The sequence below is a fragment of the Tupaia chinensis genome, unplaced genomic scaffold, assembly GCF_000334495.1.
Source record: "Tupaia chinensis unplaced genomic scaffold, TupChi_1.0 Scaffold141165_1, whole genome shotgun sequence".
Classification (NCBI taxonomy): domain Eukaryota; kingdom Metazoa; phylum Chordata; class Mammalia; order Scandentia; family Tupaiidae; genus Tupaia; species Tupaia belangeri.
The window spans coordinates 1,822,528-1,837,166 of record NW_006201028.1 but is presented as its reverse complement, the minus strand read 5'-3'; the positions used below and the strand labels follow the sequence as shown (position 1 = coordinate 1,837,166).

General features: G+C 40.2%; 1 protein-coding gene and 1 long non-coding RNA gene across 4 annotated transcripts in view; one reads left to right on the top strand and one right to left on the bottom strand.

Annotated features, from left to right (window-relative positions):
* SBF2 (SET binding factor 2) overlaps window positions 1–14,639 on the top strand; it is a gene marked incomplete at its 5' end in the record, with an annotated part of 353,908 nt that overhangs the window by 256,422 nt on the left and 82,847 nt on the right. For all 3 annotated transcript variants that reach the window (XM_014581887.1, XM_014581886.1, XM_014581888.2), the window contains 1 exon segment: window positions 13,280–13,450. In XM_014581887.1, coding sequence (XP_014437373.1) covers window positions 13,280–13,450 — 171 coding nt within the window.
* LOC102502912 (uncharacterized) lies at window positions 2,254–3,884 on the bottom strand. Its single transcript, XR_336673.1, has 3 exons — window positions 3,849–3,884; window positions 3,665–3,748; window positions 2,254–2,330 (listed from the first exon to the last, which is right to left on the bottom strand). It is a non-coding gene; the product is annotated as an uncharacterized LOC102502912 (long non-coding RNA).

Here is a 14,639-nt window from a genome sequence, read left to right as displayed (position 1 = left end):
GCACTTCCTGTGGAGAGACAGAGACGGTGATGGGAAAAGTGAGAAATCACTCCCGGGGAGTGATGGCCACACGGCAATCTCTTCTTATCCATTCTCCTCCTAGGATCTTGAACACGCATGCACACATGCCTGGCATGATCTTCAAGCCCCCAGGTCCAGGCTCTAACTGCATTCAGCCATTTGGAAAGTCCAGCACATTAATTACTAGGCCACCTGCTGGCCCCTGGATGTTAACTGTTTTTAGTAACTTAATTAAGATAGAATCTATGGGCCAGCAGATGGCACAGCAGATACATCATTGGATTCCCACATGGTCAACCACAGTTCAAGTCCTGGACCTGGTGGCTTGAAACTCACACCAGTCATGTGTGTGTATATGCCCAAGATCCCAGGAGGAACATGGAGAAGGGATTGTGGCATGGCCATCCCCCCTAGGGGTGATTTCTCACTTTCCCTCTCACTGTCTCTATCTCTCTCTCTCTCTTTGGCAAGCACACGTACCCTAAGGCAAAACCTCCTTTTAAAAAAGAGGGACCAGTAGATGGTGTAAGGATTATGTCACTGTATTCCCACATAATCTACCACAGTTCAAGTCCCAGACCCAGCAGCTTAAACTCCCACTAGGTGTGTGTGCCTAAAATCCTGAGAGGAGAAGAGATTATGGAGTGTGACCATCTCCCAGAGATGGTTTTCTCACTTTCTGTCTCTCTAGCAAGTGCATGTGCCCTATAGCAAAAAATCTCTCTTTAAAAATAAATATAAGATTGACATAATAACTTGCACATATTTAAACTGTACAATTTGGTAACTTTTTTTTTTTTGGAGAGGTTATTTTTGTTTGTTTTGTTTTGTTTCGTTTTGTTTTACTATAGGGCATGTGCACTCGCCAGAAAGACAGAGAGACACAGAGACAGAAAGCAAGAAATCAGCCCCCAGTGGGGATGGCCACACCACAATCCCTTCTCCTCCATTCTCCTCTCAGGATCTTGGGCACGCACACACATGCACCCGACATGAGTTTAAGCCACCTGGTCCAGGACTCGAACCGCAGTCTACTACATAGAAGACCAGCGACATAGCCATTACGCTAACTGCTGGTCCCAAATTTGGTAACTTTTGACATATATATTGGGTTATCTGGAAAGCCATGATTTTTGCATAGAAAAATAGAAAAATGCATTATGACTTTTCCAACAACTTAGTATATGTAAACACCCATGGAGCTGTCACCACAACCAATACATTGAACATATCCATCATTCTGCAAAGTTCCCTCATTGGATTCTCGTCATCACATCATCTACAGCCTCCACCTCTATCCCATCTCCAGGAAATCAGTGACTTGCTTTCTGTTACTCCACGGTAATTTGCATTTTCTAGAGTTACATATAGTTATACAGCATTATGACCTTTTTTGTCAGATTTCTTCACTCAGCACACTTATTTTGTGATTCAGCCATATAATTCCATGTGTCAATAGCCTTTTTTGTTGTTGTTGTTGCTGAATAACTATTCCATTATATAGATACACCTCAATTTATTAATCCATTAAACTTTGTGACTCCCTGGCCATCTTGGTGGCTACTCTTGGTTGGGGGCCATCTTGCACCTAAGGCAAGAAGATGGTGACCCGAAAGAAGATGAAAATGTCACTGGAATCAGTCAACTTGTTATAAAAAGTGGGAAATACGTGCTGGGGTACAAGCAGACTCTGAAAATGATCTGACAAGGCAAAGCAAAGTTGATCATCCTCACCAACAACTGCCCAACTTTGAGGAAATCCAAAATAGAGTACTGTGCCATGTTGGCTAAAACTGGTGTCCATCACTACAGTGGAAATAATACTGAATTGAGCACAGCATGTGGAAAGTACTACAGCACATGCACACTGGCTGTCATTGATCCAGGTGATTCTGATATCAGTAGAAGCATGCTGGAACAGACCAGTGGAAAGTAAACTGTCCAACATTTTTCTTCAATAAAACTTGGTAGAGATTGCCAGAGCAGAAAAGATGGAAATTTGGGTTGTTTCCAGACTTGAGCTATTACAAATAAAGCTACTACAAATAATTGTATACAAGCTTTGTATGTATGTATTTCAGTTTTTCTTTCTTTAAAAGAATTATTTTATTTAACTTTATTTGTTTATTTATTTATTTATTTATTTTAATTTGACCAAAGAGGGACAAAACAAGAGTGAGAGAGAGAGAGAAAGTGAGAAAGCAAGCCACCAGGTCTGGTACTTGAACTGCAGTCGGCCATGTGGGAGTCCAGCAACCTTAACCACCATGCCATCTGCTGACCCTCTTCAGTTTTTCTTGGGTAAACACCTAGGAATAGAATGTTTCTGTTAAGAGATAAATCAAGCTTTTTCTAAAGTGGTACCATTTTATATTCCTTCCAGCTGTGTATGAGTTCCAATTCTTCAACAGCCTCATGTCAGTGTTTTAAATTTTAGCCATCATATTAGCTGGGCAATAAATATCAAATATTTGATTTGCATATATTTTCTCTTAGTCTGTGACTTGCCTTTCATTCTCTTAACAGTGTCTTTCAAAAACCAGAAGTTATTTATTTGAAGTCTTATTTATCAATTTTATCTTTCATGAATATGCTTTTAGTGTCCTATCTTAAGAAATGTTTGCCTAGCCCAAAGTCATAAAGTTTTTTTGCTGTTTATTCCAAAAATTTTGTAGCTATAGGATATATATTTAGGCCTATGGTTCCTTTGAGTTAATTGCACTAAGTATGATCAATCTTTTGAAGTTTTAAAAAGGCTTTTCCTTTTTTCTTTTTTCTTTTTTTTTTTTGAGAGGTTTTTGCTATAGGGCACATGCGCTTGCCAGAAAGACAGAGAGAGACAGACAGAAAGCGAGAAATCACCCCCTAGGGGGGATGGCCACACCACAATCCCTTCTACTCCCTTCTCCTCTCAGGATCCTGGGTACGCACACACATGTGCCCGGTGTGAGTTTAAGCCACCAGGTCCAGGACTCGAACCGTGGTCAGCTACATGGGAGTTCAGCAACACAGCCATTATGCTAGCTGCTGGTCTCAAGGGCTTTTCCTTTTCTAAGTAGAGAAACACTTCAGCTTTATCTGCTTTTCAAATTTTGTTACTCTTTATAAAATCTATTTTCTGACTTTCCAAAATATTTTTATATCATTGATCTAGTGTTATCTTTTGTCTCATTCTCTTTTTTCTTGCTGTTCTTATGTTTTTGCCATTTTTTTCTTTTGCTGTCATTTCAGTGGAATTGAGAAGGCAAAATTATATTCAGTCAGCTGTATTTAAGAAAATATTCCCTTAAAATTATTTTTGAAGAAAAATAAGTTTTCTATCATTTCACTACCTTACTTAACTCATTTTCCTTCCAGACTTCGTGTACTTGCAAGCGTAATCATAGCACATTTGTGTTGTTTTCTGAAATGTAGCATAAGCACTTTATTCATAAACACGTCTTCATGTTAAGCACTTTAATGGCAGCATAATAGCCAACTTTGTTAATAATGTACCATAATTTGCCTAACCTTTCCTCTCTGTAGTTGGACATTAAAATTGCTAACTTTGGAGCAATTTAGCCAGTGAAGAGACTACCTAATAAATATTTTTGTCAAGCTTAAGGACCATTTGCAAATATATATAGTGAGAGCTATGACTCACCAAATTCCTCCTTTCCTCTGTCAGGACTCACATATGTCTTTCTTCTGTTGCTCCTTCACACTTCAGAGTAAAGAGGTATAAAACCTTGAGAGAGGGAACCAGCAGTTAGCGTAATGGCTATGTCACTGGACTCCCACGTAGTCGACCATGGTTCGCGTCCCAGACCCGGTGGCTTAAAACTCACGCCGGGCGCGTGTGCGTGCGTGCCCAAGATCCTGAGAGAAGAACGGAGGAGAAGGGATTGCGGCGTGACCATCCCCCCTGGGGGGTGATTTCTCGCTTTCCATCTCTCTGTCTCTATCTGGCGAGCGTACGCACCCTATAGCGAAAATCTCTCAAAAAAAAAAACAAAACTGGTGAGTGAAGGGACAGAATCAAGCATGTATCTTACTTTCTAATACAGACTATCTATGTGAGTCACCAAACAGCTGATGAGGCTTAGTTTCTCTTTATAGAAGTACCTCAGTGAATGAGTGAGGATGTACTGCTGTAATGAAGATATCATTATTTTACTACCCATGGTGATTAATTAATCTAGGCATTAATCATCAACATCTTTTAGCACCATAAAAGGAGAGATAACCAGATGTTCCCCTTTCAGTACTGTCTGGGAGTATTTTTGCCAAGCAACCCTGCCTCTGATAAAGCCTCTGGATCCAACTACCCATGTGGATGTAGAAGACAAAGTACTATGTCGAATGACACCACTGGGATACAGTCAAGTGGTTATGATTGGTCAGATGGAAACACTATAGGACAACAGGCCAATTCCTTCAACAAGTAAATTGCAAGTGGGAAAAGACTCTACAGAATAAAACTGATGTCAATGATCCACTAGTTACTGTTGATATATAGACCTTATTTGGGTCCTACCTGAGTTTAACTGATGAGAAGAATAACAAAAAAAAAATCTTTTTTACATCCATAAGACAGTTATAAAATGGAACACTAACCAGATATTTGATACTAAAAATTACTTTTTTTTTTTTTTTAATAATTCCACAAAAGGGCTGACAGATGGTGTGGTGGTAAAGGGGCCGAACTTCCACATGGTTGACCACGTTTAGAGTCCTGGACCTGGCAGCTTGCTTTCTCACTTTCCCTTCCTCTCTCTCTTTAACTTTCTCTGATTATATATTTTAAAAAATTAAAATTATATTAGTAATTTAAAGAAAATAATTCTGTAAAAATCTGCATGATATAAATTCTTATTTATAACCCCAAAATACTTATTGGTGCAGATAACAATGGGAATTATTATATTTTTTAGAGCCCCTCTCAAGTATTCCCAGCCCCTTGTACATGGTACTGAAACCTTTAATGAAAAGTTGACGGTTGACACGTATGATAATGTTCATGCATCATTGTGTATAATAGCAAAACACTGGAAACAACACAGCTGTCTGTTAACAGAAACTATTCCTACAGTGGATTCCTTATGGGAAATCTTGCACTGGATTGAAATATTGGACCCTAAGCCAACTGCCAGGGTTTGTATATCAGCTCTAACTTGCCACTTTCAGGCAGTGTTCTCTCGGGCAAGTTACTTAACTTCTCTGTGCCTCCATCTTCTCATTTTTAAAGAGTGGAAATAATAATACATATTATAGTGGGTTGTATGATTCCTGTGAGGATTGAGTTGATATTCATAGTGAGAACTCTGTACAGGTTGGTTATAATTATTTTTATTACCTAATAGGTTTAGTAACATAATGTGTAAAAAACCAAGTTGCAGACTGGAACACCATATTGCACTATTTGTTTAAAGTTTTAAAACCTGTATTAAAATGGGTTGGGAGATTAGGGCAGATTTGGATCATATCATATATTAAGAATACCCAACCTAGGCCAGCAGGTGGCATGGCGGTTAAGGCACTGGACTCCCACATGGTCAATCACAGTTCACATCTTAGACCCGGTGGCTTGAAAATCACACACCACATGTGTGTGCATGCCTAAAATCCCAATAGGAGAATGGAGGCGAGGGATTGCAGCATGGCCATCCCCCTGGGAGGAGTGATTTCTTCTCTCTCTCTCTCTCTCTCTCTCTCTCTCTCTCTCTGGTGAATGCACACACTCTATGGCAAAAACTTTGAAAAAAAAAATCCAAGAAAAGGATAACAAACACATTTGATTTCTACTCATTTCTGGACCACAAAGCAAAGAAACTGATTTATCCTCTGAGCTCTTTATACTTATTTACTAAGCAACTTGCAACAGAAAATCATTAGGATAAATGGTTAAAAAAACAGACTATAATCTTCTCATTCCAACTACTGACATTTACAGAACGTGACACATCAGATGAATATTGGGCAGTGCTCATGAGTGAATATGGTTCTCATGCAGAATCATGTACCTACATCTTCTGAGCAGCCCAAAAGAGGTTTAGACCACTCTTAATTTGAGGACCCTTGCTGTTCGGTCTCTGAGTATCAGGCTGTTGAACAGGAAAAACTGTATAGTACATGCCCCAGTCACCTCCATTTAACTACATGGATCATTTGCTATTCTGTTACTCTCACTGACTGATGAAAACCATATACTAAATACTCCTTGCTTGTAGGCCATGCTCTTTCTGTCCCTGCTCAATTGTATGTTTACAAGCGCCAGTTGTGTTTTTTGTTTTTAAGATATGCTCTCACTATAATTCAATTCTCCTGCCTGACCTCCAGAGTAGCTGGGACTACAGGTGTGTACCACTCTACCAGCTTTCCCAGACAGGATCTCGCTATGTTTTCCAAGAAAACCTTAAGTTTGAGATCCTTTTGCCTCAGCCCCTCCAGTCTCTGGGATTATAGGTGCACACCACTGCACCTTGCCTATAGATGAGACTACAAATTGAACCTGGGCCTCCCAAGTGGTCCCAGTCCCTGGGACACAGTGACTGAGCAGCACACAGCACAGCAGCTGTGCCAGGGCAGTTGTGTTTTGTCGCAATCAATTATACATTTTAGTTAGATAGTACATAAATAGACAAAGTGAGTTGTATACATTAAAAGCATCATTAAAAGGACAAAATAACACCTGCAGTATAATCCTATGTGTTTTTTTTTTAATTTTTAAAAACATATATTTATTTTATTTGCTGTAGGGCATGTGTGCTCACAGGGGGGGCGGGGGGGGGGGGAAAGAGGGAAAGTGAGAAAGCAAGCCACCAGGTCTGGGACCCAAACCACAGTTGGCCTTGTGGGAGTCCAACACATTAACCACCATGCCACCTGGTGGCCCCATCTATATATATTCTTTAAGTTTCTTTTTCACCTTACTTTTTTTTAATTGCCAGATGGCATGTGCACTCACTGGAAAGAGAGAGAGAACCCTCCCCCCTCAGTGGGACATGGTCACATCACAGTCCCTTTCCTCTATTTTTCATCCCATCAGGAATTGGGGCATACATACACCCACATTCCTGGCTTGTTTTTTAAGCCACTTGGGGCCAGGATTCAAATCACAGTTGACCATGAGAGATCTAGCTCCCTATGCACTGTGCTTAATCACTACTCTATGGAGCTAGCCCAGGAGTTTATTTTCTTCTTCCATGAGCAAGCTAAAGCAACAGAGAGAAACAGCAACAACACTCCTCACAGGGTTTTTACACCACACTCTACTCCCTGCTTCAGCAGGTTCTGGATCGTGGGCATACAGGAGTCCAGTGTGTTTAGGGTGGCCTCTAGACTTGAACCCAGAACCTTCCCATGGGGATCAGCCTCAGAGAGCATTGAATTACGCTGTGCTGCTGTCCAGCCCCCTATAATCCTATATTTTCTTTATGGGTAATATATACAAGTAGGAAAACATAAATGGGAATGATAAGTACCTAATTCAAGATCATTGTCACCTGTAGGATAGGAGAGAAATAGGATCGAGAGAGGTACTCAGTGGCTTCAATCAAATCTGGTTGAAGTTTTGTGTGTCTTTTGTAAGAAAGAAAAAAAGGAGCTGGTCCTAAAGCTGGTAGTTAAGGGAGATGGATCCTACAGAGCTACCATGAAGTCCAAATCCTGACCCTGGCAACTTGAAAAACACCAGGCACATATGTGGGCATGCTCAGAATCCTAACAAGAGAGAGAGAGATGGAGGAGAGGGGATTGCCAGGTGCCCATGTCCCATTGGGGACTGCTTTCTTCCTCTCTGTGGCAAATGCATGCACCCTATGGCATAAAAGAAAGAAGGAAGGAAGGAGGGAGGAGGGAAGAACTAGAGAAAGAGAAGGGGGGAGGGGAGGGGAGGAGCAAATGTGTGTAATATTTGATTCAGATTTGGTAAATCCAGGTTTTGGATTACACATTTTTCCTATTCCTATCTTCTTTTTGTTTGTCTTCCAAGACAAAGCATTTCCAAAATTCATCGGAAAGTATTCTAAAATTAATTCTTAAAGTGACTTAGTATCTGGACTTGATCCAGCCGGAGAAGAATTGCAAAATGATTTGCTAGCACTATCCCTGAACCATGCAATGAAGTACACTTGTATTCCAGGGATCGGAACTGGATAGGAAAACCCAGCAATCTGGGTAATGAATCTCTGAAATCTGTATGATTCTTTAAGACCATTACAGGTTTATGAATGAATCCCGCCAGCTAGCTTTCTTTCTTGAAATCTGGTTTCTCTCTTAGCTCCTTAATTAGAGCCTTGGGCCTGGAGAGCAAACATGTCTAGCCAGACAGGCCTTAGACAGGCCCCTCATACTGACAGCTTAACCTTTTCCTTGACCATCTCCTCCCTCAGAAGATTTACGTCCATTTATTTGGATTTGAATCTTGCCTTTTGGTTTGTGAGCCCCTTGAGTTTATTGTCCATATCCTGTCCCATGCTGGTTTTCCTTTGAAGCTTTGTGGAAAATGAGGGGCATTGCCTAATCGGGTACCATCAGGGCTGTTTTTTCTAGATAAGGAAGGATGTCAACACATTCTTAAACATCTCAAAATTGCATGACAAAATATCATTTGTTTCTTTAGGACAGAATTATAAGAATTATTATGAAATGTAAGTATGTTTTGCCAGAATTAAAGGGAGGGATGTTGTTTGACAACAGCGTTCTCTACCACCACGCTACCCTCATACCTTCAGTATTAATCAAGTCTCATCTTCCCACAAAATAAAAGCTGATATACAGGCAAGTTTGGGAAATCATGTTGGGAAAGTTTCTCCTCAAACCAAAGAAATGATTAGGATTTAGTTTTATTCACAGGTGCCTATTGTCTCTGTTTACTGAAACTACTACTGTCCCAAGTTATACTGAATCTAAAACCCTAAAAAGTCTCATTACATCTTTTCTATGTAATTATATTACAATTTTATTTTTGTTTCTACAGAAACAATATAGGGTCATAGAAAAGCCTGTCTCTGTTCCCATCTGTTTTAATCTGTTTTTCTGTTGCCAACAACTGAATAATACAGACCAGGTAATGTATAAAGAATTGAGGTTTTTTAGCTCACAGTTTTGGATACCTAAGGTCAAGGAACCACATCTCGTTGGGGTCTTCTTGTTGGTGTGGACCCTATGCAGACCTGCAAGGTAGCAAGGGTATCAGATGGCAAAGAGGGCAGCAGCAAGCACATCTGTGTCCATGTCTCTCTGTTCTTAACCACTGCCCGCTTTCAGTCCTGGAGGCTCCACCCTGATGACCTTATCTAATCCTAAACATCTCCCAGAGACTCCACCTCTTACTACCATGGTCAAATTAAGTTTTCACTCCTTTGTACCCTCATAATAGCAACCAATTTCAACACATGAATTTGGGGGGGGGGGGATACATTCAAACCACAGTCCTAGCTCATCTTCTCCCTATCTCATTATGTGATCTTAGACGAATTTCTTTCTTTATAGGATCTCTTAAATGTACATGATGGCACCTACTGTTCACCTTTGCTCACTTTCTAGTCAGCCAATCCAGACTGCAAAGCTTCATTTTCGCCATTTCTATCTCAAGCAGTGATGGAGTCTAGGCAGCATAAGGTGCCACTGCCCTCTGCTGGTCTTGAGAACACACCTGCCTATCTGTGCACTGACCCTGCCCACCCCAGCAGAGGCACACACAGTGCCCTTTCTTATAGTACAACAAACACAGCAGGAAACCACAAAGAGAGGAGACAAATTATATTTGGAAAAATAATAGTATCTTAAGTATTTGGGAATGAATGATCTCTTACACCCGTAACAGAGGCCATAGTTATTCGTGATTGTTTTGCCAGCAGCAGTGTTCGCTTTATAGTCCCATCACCCTGTTATAACTCTTACCTAGTAAACAGGCCATGACTTTTAACCCTTTGGGACACCGTTGCTCTGTTTTGCACCCTTTTTCTGCCTTAGAGCATATACAGTCCCACTTTCATTCAAAAGATGTAGAAAGGGCTTTGCATATTAACTTTTAGTTTACAAATCAGCAGAAAGAGCATGTCAACTGAAATGTGCCAGGAAAAATGAATATTTAGTATCAATGAGAAGAATGCTCAGACTCCTGTAGAGTCCTGTCAAGTTGTAATAAGAGATTTATAATTGATAACATTTTTGGTATTGATTATCCTAAAAGTACTTTGTGAGAAACTGATAGGGATTTGTTAAGGGCTCTTTTTCTGAGCTCATCTGTGTTAATACACTTTCAGGACTCCAAAATCTTTATAGCTGCTATGAGTTACATCATTATGCATCTGTAAGAAATGGTACTGCCTCTGGCTACGCTCGCAGGAAAGGCAGTTGAGAATTATGTTTTTATCTTGTGTGAATTTTGTCTGTTTACAATCAATTTCAAAATAGGCCTGTGCACTAGTACTGAAGTAATTGTTATTCCTCAGAGTAAAGGACTAAGAAGTGAAGAGGAAAAAAAAAATGTATAAACCATGCCCCAAGTGTCTTTATGCAGAGTATAGCAGGAGCATATGATTAATAGTGGGTGTGGCTTCTGCATACACACCCTCACAAAACCATACATATGTTGTGCATGATTTCCCATAGATAGAAGCCATGTCTTAAATGAGCAGACCAGCATCATGAAGACCAGCAGTGATCCTTACTGCACTTCCCCTTGGAAAACTCCTTTTGGTTCTTGCTGGGGCCCAAGTTACCAATTCTACCTAGGAAGAATTGGCTTATAGCCAGTCACTTCAGCAGCTGCACATGGTCTCATTTTCAATGGTTCCTACACACAAAATGCAGTATACGGAGACTCTAGCAGCCACACCACCTCTAACTACACAAGTGCTGTATTTCATTGCACACTTAGTACCTATTTCAACCCTAGACCAAGAAGGAAACTGGCAGGTATTGAGCACATGATTTTTGCCAGGTACTTAACACATCTGCTGTGTCCCCAAGAAATTAGCCAATTTTTGTTGTCTAAATGTTATGTATAAATGTAACCTTGATAATAATTTTCAGCGTAACATTTCTTGAGAGTTTAACTTATTAAATTGCTTCAAAAGAATACTGATCAGAAATGTTAGTTCTACTCACAGAAAACAAATAAACTCAATTCCAAAGAATAAAATGGATAAAAATAATTATCTATTGAAAATGATACTTAATCTTTGCTGAAAAATGACAGATTACACATTTTTTGAATCATCTTTAATGTGAGGTAAAAGTAGTGGCTGTGGAAGGATGGCTCAAATAATTTACTAAAATTTGGCAATATAAGTTATCTATAAAATAAAAAATGCAATGTTAGGTAAGGTCTTATCAGAGGTTTCAAGGCAGAATATTACTTTGGTAAACAAAATTACAAAGCGGGGGGGGGGACAGACAGCAGTGCTAATTGGCATTTAATGTAATTTTATGATTTATTTTCAGTTCTTTTGAAAGATAATTTAATTAGTAAAAAAATATATATAATAACTGGGGCTTTGGAACCAAAGTTGGAGCTTGAAACCCAGCTCTGCCACTTACATAATTGTCATATGGCCTCGAGCAATCAAACATTCTGAATTACTTGTATCTTACAAGATTTTTAGTATTAAATTTTATGTGTTTTACATACATATATCCGTGTGTGTGTGTGTGTGTGTGTGTGTGTGTGTGTGTAAATAGTGTCTTCCAGATGACTGAAAGTTAGTTTTTCTTCCTTCAGTTGTTAATCACCTCTTAGGTTTACTCTTTCTCTGAAACCCAGCAGGAAGTCCTGGGAAGAAGGAGGTTTGGTTTGTGGTTACCTTCCCTTGCCCAGATTTGGTTATCATAAAATGCCCCTGAAGCCCAAGACAGTCTTCTAGGGAGTATGTGAGCCAGGCAGCTGCCTTGTGGGGAGGTGACAGGATAGCATAGCAGTGGGAAGGGCACAGTTCCTCCTGAATCCCAAATGCCTGCTATGCCCTCATTCTGGCTATGAGGCCAAGCTATAGACCTACTCACATTTCAGTTATGCCTTTCCAAAAATGTTCCCTAAAAGCAAGTAGATGATTTTTAAATTTTCTCAAGCTTAATGTTTAGGTTGTGAAGGATTTTCTTATATACCCTAATTATAATACTATTGGATTGTCAAAAATGTTATGACTTTTTTTTCCTATGGTTTTCTGCACAAAAATGCATCATGACTTTTCCGACAATTCAGTATCTACCAATTCTATAGTGCCTACTGTGCACGTGGTACCCTGCTAAGTATTTTTCATATATTCTCTAATTCATATTGCTGAAATACCCATTTTGATAAATAAAATGACTGAGTCTCTTCTATGATTTAACTATGTCCCCAGAAATTCGTAAGTTGGGAAATGATCATACTTCCTGTTTTGTAGAGGTATTAGGTGATACTTCATTTTTTTAGTGTCCCAGCATAAGGCCTAGGGGGTGGTGATTGGTTTATTTGAATGAATTGTGGGAGCAATAGTCTCATATAGACAAAGATGTCTCAGAAGACCCAGTGAGTTTTGAGTCTTGTGAGAAAAGGTTAGTTCTTATGAGAGCTGGTTGTTAGAAAAGAGAGGCCATTCAGGACCTCTCTCTATCTGCACAAGAGCTGGTTACAAAAAAGACCAGTCAGGACCTCATCTGCGTGTGCCCACCATTCTCTGTGCGTTTGTCAGTTATGCTACTAAACCCAGGACTGTGGACTTTCTAGCCACCAGAATTGTAAGTTTATAAATAAATTTCTGTCTTCTTTATATAAAAATCACATAGGGGGACCAGCAGTTAGCGTAATGGCTATGTTGCTGAACTCCCATGTAGTGACTGCAGTTTGCGTCTCGGACCCGGTGGCTTAAACTCACCCCGGGCGTGTGTGCATGCATGCCCAAGATCCTGAGAGGAGAATGGAGGAGAAGGGATTGCAGCGTGGCCATCCCCCCTGGGGGGTGATTTCTCGCTTTCTGTCTCTCTGTCTCTCTCTGTCTGGTGAGCGCACGTGCCCTATAGCAAAAACCTCTAAAAAAAAATCACATAGGCTCAGGTATTTTCTGTTAGCAGTGCAAAAACAATAAGACAAACCCTCAAGGATTTGATAGCAAACCCAAAGTCGTCATTTAAAAATGAGAAGTTGCTGATTGCTATGCCTGTACTGCCAAAGATATTCTTTAGACAAATCCTTTGATCACATCTATGGCTAACTGTGACCCCGATAACTTATTGAGCTGTCATAACTCTGCCAGTCCCATGGTGATGGATATTGTATGTGTTTTCACAGAAACTTGCCCCTGGAGTCAGCCAGTTTGCCTACACCTGTGTACAGGACCACCCCATTTGGACGAATCAGCAGTTTTGGGAAACAACCTTTTACAATGCAGTGCAGGAACAGGTTCGCTCCCTCTATCTGTCAGCCAAGGAAGACAATCATGCCTTACATCTGAAGCAGAAGGTGAGAAAAGAGAGATACCGGGGGCGGGGTGGGGGCGAGGGTACTGGGGGATGAGAGGTTGGATTCTGGCTTTAAGGAAGACTTATGCAAATATTCCCAGAGCAAAGAAAATCTAGCCACTTCCTGCCAGTGTATTTGGGGTTCATTTTAGGGAGTGCCATGGTGAGCATCTTTTTTCTGTTGATTTCTGATGTTATCTTTTCTGTAATAATTTCTGATTACAGCTATTTATTACTAAAATTATTATTGTATCTTAATAATTCCCTAGATACAATTATAGGAAGTTGAATAAAAAGAACAGCTTAAAATACCAAGCATAAGTCACTATGGCAACTAACATCCCTAAAGAATTGTCAAGAAGTGAGTTGACTCTAAAATGAGTGAAAATTTTTGTTAGTTCTGCTCAAAAATATGCCAGTAATAAAACTAGGTCTTCTCTTAGGAATATTCTGTTTTTGTGTATTTTATGAGTATAACATATTCTTAAGATGTCCAGAAAATATTTTTAAATCAAGAAAATTGTTATTAATTTGAAATAGTAGTTTAAAATACTCAAATTTAGAGCCAGGGTAGTGGTTAAGGCACTGGACTGACTCCCACGTGGCCAACCACAGTTTAAGTCCCAGATCTGGCATCTTGAAAATCGTGCCAGGTATGTGTGTGTGTGCACCCAAAATCCCAGGAGGAGAATGAAGGAGAAGGGATTGCAGCGTGGCCATCCCCACTAGGGGGTGATTTCTCACTTTCTGTCTTTCTGTCTCTCTCTGATGAGTGCACACACCCTACGGCAAAAACCTTTAAAAAAAAAAGCTCAGAAATTTTTAATTGTCTGATTTGGGGCAAGTCATGTTACTTCATTGTCTTATTTCTTCATTGGTAAAATGAACAGATATTAGTGTAAGATTTTAATGTCTAATACAGGAAAAGCACATTGAATAGTATTCTGGCACATAAAAATTAGTCAGTGTTATGGAACCAGCAGTTAGCGTAATGGCTTTGTCGCTGGACTCCCACGGAGTCGACCGTGGTTCGCGTCCCGGACCCGGTGGCTTAAAACTCACGCCGGGCGCGTGTGCGTGCATGCCCAAGATCCCAAGAGGAGAATGGAGGAGAAGGGATTGTGGCGTGACCATCCCCCCTGGGGGGTGATTTCTCGCTTTCTGTCTCTATGTCTCTCTCTGTCTGTCTG